This window comes from Asparagus officinalis, chromosome 3, assembly GCF_001876935.1.
Source record: "Asparagus officinalis chromosome 3, Aspof.V1, whole genome shotgun sequence".
Lineage (NCBI taxonomy): Eukaryota > Viridiplantae > Streptophyta > Magnoliopsida > Asparagales > Asparagaceae > Asparagus > Asparagus officinalis.
This window is the reverse complement of record NC_033796.1, coordinates 42,802,164-42,808,163: the sequence shown is the minus strand read 5'-3', so window position 1 is coordinate 42,808,163 and position 6,000 is coordinate 42,802,164. Positions and strand designations below refer to the sequence as shown.

At 39.2% G+C, this 6,000-nt stretch overlaps 1 protein-coding gene across 2 annotated transcripts in view; it reads right to left on the bottom strand.

Moving 5' to 3' along the window:
- The window catches only part of LOC109833957, a 12,711-nt gene extending 9,976 nt beyond the window's left edge, over nt 1-2,735 (bottom strand). The window contains exons 1-3 of one of the 2 annotated variants that reach the window (XM_020401839.1): nt 2,461-2,735; nt 2,210-2,359; nt 1,006-1,233 (exon numbers count right to left, since the gene is read on the bottom strand). In XM_020401839.1, coding sequence (XP_020257428.1) covers nt 1,006-1,233; nt 2,210-2,359; nt 2,461-2,672 — 590 coding nt within the window. In that variant the 5' untranslated portion in view covers nt 2,673-2,735. The remainder of the gene's footprint in view (nt 1-1,005; nt 1,234-2,209; nt 2,360-2,460) is intronic. The other variant, XM_020401838.1, reaches the window with a different exon arrangement.

The window sequence follows — 6,000 nt, the reverse complement described above, 5'->3', positions numbered from 1 at the left end:
AGAAGTGTATGACAAGTGTTTTAAATTAAAACACACATCATGTAATTGGGACATGTCTAAACAAATGTATGCATATCCTAGGAGTGTCCATGAACTTTGGGTACAGGTACTTTCCGGTATGTATCCGGGTATGGCTTCATGATAGAAGTACCCAAGAAACATAGCTTTTAGGCATTTAAATGATACAAGTCAACTTGAATTGAATGCACTTTCATAAAAATTGCTAAACAATGAATTTAAATGATTTGGTTTCAAACCTTTCCAAAAGTAACCAAGTCCATGTCTCTATACACATTTGTTCTGCACCAGTGTCCTAGTTTTTCAACATTTGTTTCGTCATGTTCATAGAGTCTTCACACCATATCCACATATCTTTGCATGCTTCACAGGTGAATAATGGTGATTTAGTTAAGCCCTAGGTGAATGGGTGATGTGGGGATTGGAGGGGAGGAGGGAGGGTTGTTAATTTCTTGATAGAAAAAAAATAATCCATAATATATCAGATAAAACTTTTTAGTAAAGTGGCTATCCAACAATACTAAATATTCAAAAAGAAACACGAGAGGATCACTAGTTATCTCTTGTCTAAACATACTCTTCCCAGATGTACTTCCCATAATGAATATAATAATATACAACTACGCGCACTGCTCCAGCATATCATATACACTGATACCATTAGTTTAAGCTTCGAAAATGTGCATGTCAACTAACTCTGTCTTCAACTTTCATCCGTGAAGAATATTTTAAATGTTTGACATTAAGAATGCTCTCAAACATAATCTAGAAAACAGTATAGAAGAAATAGATTTAAGCAAATATAGAAATCAGTTGATCTTGAAAATGATCAAATATATAGCTCATTAATAGTGGCTACATCACTTAGATTTGCTTAAATGATTCGGTTAGTATGAAAGATTAAAATATGTAATAGAATAATAGTCTAATAGTAATACAAAGCAATTTTGGCTTTATAACAAAAAATAAATGTGAAGAAAGACGTACAATATTTGTGAAGAGGAGAGACACATAAGGAATAAATCACCATGTGACCAAGTCAAAGGTTTACAAATTTTTCCGAATCTTTTGCTCTTTATCCCACAGCGTGATGCTAGTACAGCAGCACGCATAAGAATGTAGATGGCTAGGCTTGTATGTTGTGTGTTTGGTCCTGTCAAGAGCATCGACGGACCCGCAATTAACCCCGCAAGTAGAGATCTCCAGCCTGCGGTCCTGAAGAAAACATAAGACAAATTTCTTGGGCACTAAAAATCAAAGATAAAAGTGTAAATTGCTCAAAAATAAAAGAAGAAAATGAAAACATGCATGTATCTATATTTAATTATCGACAGCTATCTGAAATCCTTGAACAGAAATTAATACTGTGTTCTTGTGGTGATTACATATTGTGTTGATCCTCATGCAATAGTACAAACTTCTATGCCACAGCAAACTTTCTGCTAGATCAACTTACATTATGAGGACATAACATAATGAATGTGATTTCAGAATCCGGTTCTATCTAATTACTCACCAGTAACTCATTGGTCTCACGAGGTTAAGCAACATAAGTGGTGAGTCCGGTGAACATTTTCATGCCAAAGGCATACACTTGCTAATAATACTAATAACCAGTCAATAAAAATTTGATCAAATTCTTTCATGGAACATTCTCGAGTCTGAGTATTGTATCCCCATTTCATTGGGTAAAGGCTTGGACATGTCGTTAACGTACAACAACAACAACAACAAAGCATGTATGCCAAATTTTTAGAGTCGGCTACATAAGTCATATTCTTCCATTCAATTATACTAGTGTGCACCCCGTGCAAAGCACGGTCCCCTATTTTTTAAACGATGTGTTTTGAACTTGCCTCCCTCTAAGTACAACAACAACAAAGCATGTATGCCAAATTTTTTAGAGTCGGCTACATAGGTCATATTCTTCCATTCAATTATATATAACAGGTCATCTCCTCTATTAAGTTAAATATTATCATATCTTTTTAAATTGCTTCTGATCAAGTTCTTTTAGGTCTGCTTCAAATACTCTTTGCCCTTATTAACTATAATGTCATCACTTCTCCCACATCAAATGGCCTCTATCCAACATGACTAAACCATTAAATCCTCACACAGATGCACTAAGAAGGAACCTTTAGCAAATGTAAATATCAACAACTCATCGTAATTAACCAAAAATCAATACTTTTTGTGGCCTCCAACAGCAGCAATGAGCTCATCCACTGAAACAAAAGTTCCAGCAAAAGTTCCAAGAAACAATCCATATCTCACTGTCTCCTTCACCGCGATCGCCACCGCCTCCGAATTCGTCAGTGCCCCTACCTTTCTCGAATTCCTATTAACCAAAGGTGGGGAAAGTTAAAAAAAAATAGAAAATGCAACATTTTCGCTTATACCACCCTCAGCTTTACCTAATTCAAGATAAAGTGAACTCACCTGCGGCTCCTTAATCGAGCAAGAATCGAGAAGAGAGCGAGCCCGCCCTTGAGCCCTGCGCCGATCGCAAAACCCTTGCCGGCAGCCTCCAGGCACCGGCGAAGCCTCCGCCACTTCTCCGCCTCCGATCTGAGATCGGCGCGCGACAACTGATGCGTGCTGCCGTTCTCCGGCGACTTGACGTCGGCGGTGGCGGCGGAGGGCGGAGGCATTAGCGCGAGAAGAGAGAAAGAGAATGTCCCCAATCCGAGGTGAGAGATCGAGGGGGGTTTTTTAAATATCGCAGGAAAGTTTTTGCAGGACCTGTAAAAACGACAAATTAAGCAGTAAAGTACGAATTTTTCACTTACTTTGCATGTAATCAATTCGCACTGTTGGCATTTATTGTTTTTGCATCAGGTTCAAATTTAATCTATTTTTTATTTTCTTTTATTTGCCTTTTTTAATGCAGATTGTAACAGGTATCTGCTGAGCACTGCAAGTCAGCGACCTCCTCGTCGATGGATGTTCTTTCATTCATTAATGACATAAACTTCATTTTTATTTTGACTGAATTGCACTTAAATACCTATAGTTTGGAGAAATTTAAACAAAAGCAATTTTTTGAAAAATATTAGTGGAAATTACATAATAATTAGGAAAATCAATCTCTTAATGGCCAGATTGATTTTACAAAAGTAAATTTTTTGTTTAAAATACACGAGACTACTAGTAAACGAGTACACTTAAATATCGAAAGTGATTTATTTAGCCAAAAAGAGACAGATTTTGTAAAAAATTATCGAAGTTGCAGTACTTAAATACCGAAAGTGCTTTCTTTGGCACTATTTTCTCTCTATTTTTCTCAACAAACCGTTTTGTGGGATTTGAATCCTCTTTAATGATATCGTGAAGGCACCATTTCCTCAATCATAATCGTTCGATAATATGTAGATGGTTATGGTCCATTCATCTTATAGTTGATTTGATACTTTTCTAAAGTTATCTTATTCTTATTTATTTTTTTGAAAAAATCTTAATCATATATTAGACTATTATAATTTTTTTCTTTCTTTTTTAAAATATATATAAAGAATACTAGGAACTGACAGTTGGTTCTGACCAAAGTTCAACAAATACAGTCAGCTAGCCCTTGTTCACTACTCTTCATTGTTAAATGACGCTTGTACGTTTATAAGGAATTTTAAATCAAGAGTTAATTGAAAATAGACCTCCTACAATATCACTCAGTTGCGATTAGGCCTATGTAGTTTTATTTGCGGGACAAATTTTCAAAACCACCTCTTTTAGGATTTTATTTGCAAAAAAACGATCCATTTTGAAAATAATTACAAAAACCGACCTGTTTTCAGCCCAACGCTGAAAACAGGTCGGTTTTTGTAAATAATTCTCCGAAACATCACGGGACTTCAACTCCCGTGAAGTTTATGGAGAAATTAAACTTCACGGGAGTTGAACTCCCGTGAAGTTTAATTTCTGCTTAAAACTCCACGGGAGTTCAACTCCCGTGGAGTTACAGTTAAACATTCCCAGCGATCTCGGTTCTCTGGGAAATTGGGAGTGCAACTTCACGGGAGTTGAACTCCCGTGAAGTTGCAGGTCATCCAGAATGCACAGCCTGCTGTGCATGTTTTGTATATGTACCTGTTAACTCATATATATACCAATTTATTTGCAAACAACAATATATACATGATTAAACCATGAATTATAACTCATATATATGCCAATTTATTTGTAAACAACAATATATACATGATTCAACCATGAATTAAACACACACGATTATGTATATGAACAATAATTTACCTTCAAAAGTTTAGTATTTGAAAATTCAGGAAAGTTACAAATTTTAACAAAATAAGTTCAAATACAACCCAATATAGCTCCCCTCCTTCCTGCCGGCTCCATCGGCATGCGAAGTGCCGGCGTCATCATCACGCGGCCGTCGACGTCGAGCGTACGCCCGTCCAAATGAGCGAGACCTGTCCTCACGGCCTGCGAACTCGTCGACGTGAGTCTTATGGAACACCTGCGCTATGCTCTTCTTGATCCTGCTGAGGAGACCTAACGCCACCTGATCCTGAATCTCAGTCACGTGCGCATCAATATCAGCATCAATGCTATCTAAAACACGGACCTGCGTGGTAAACAATTTATTAAGTATCAACTCAATAAAAAATGTTATAATTTAGCTTAGAAACTTACGTAATCTCTCTCGTTCATCCCACTAGGGATGTAACTATCTGTCGGGGGGGCGTGGCATGTGTCCAGCTAAGGGCTGTGGGTCACGTGTGATCCATCTACGTGTGATACCCCAATACCAACGCATATACGTAGTATAGTCAATAGCTGTGGGCCTCGTATCCTGTATGCAATCCCACCTGTGAACCCACCTGTCTATGTAGGCCGCACGGACTACGGCCCAGTCAGTCCGGTGCGATGTAGGGCGCCGTCGACGATTGATCTGCTCGACAGGATCTGGAATATGCTGAGAGAGTGTAAACTGCCGTAGCACACGGTCCGGTACATGCATCTCTACGATCTCCCAACAGATCAATGGAACTCTGGCTCTCCACAAGCCGGGACTATCTCGGCAGATAGGTGCAAGAGAATGTATATCGAGCTCCGGCGGTGTATAGGGTCTCCACTTGAACTGAAATAAAATAAAACATTTATCAATATCATACAGAAAAACTATAATATTCATACTTCTTGAGTTTTATATTTACATGTTCGTGCTGGAGGACATCAAGCCCATTTCGGTAAAACTGACGGTGACGTGTCGCTGATCTGTACTGAGCGTATCGCACGTTATACCTATATGCAGAATAGCGGATATATAAGTACAAATATTCAGGTTACGAATGAAATATGTGTGTGTACAATTATACATGTATGCCAACGGATACTGCCCCTCTAAGTCACGGTGCATAAGTAAAGTGGGTCGTCCAATATGAATGCGCTCCCATGACCAAATCTGTATCAACGTACAGCATCCCTTGAATTCTTTATTCTGCATCAGAGATACTCTACTCAATTCTCGATACAAATATCCCAACACCGCACTGCCCCACGATAGTGCGCCGCATACACCAAAATCCTCCAGCAGTGGCAGCCATCGTGCATGTACGAGAGTCTTGCTCGCATCCGGAAATAGTACTCACCCTATCATGTGCAATATGTATGCATGAGCATGAAACTGGAGCGTCTCATCAGAGGCATCCTGTGGTATATCGCCCTGAAATGTCTGACGAAGCCACGATAGCTTCATCGCACCACTCCTCAAGTCGGGAACCTGTCCAAGAAGCCGGGCACATACCTCCGGCCAACTATGATCATCGGTGCCCGTAACTACCGGTCCATCGATCCGGAGCCCAAGTATGACGGCCACGTCCTGTAAAGTGATGGTGCACTCCCCTATATGCATGTGAAAGATGTTGGTCTCTGGCCTCCACCTCTCAATCAAAGCAGTGATAAGCAGCCAATCAAGCCTGATATAACGAATCGTCGAACACGGTCGAAAACCGGCCTGATTGA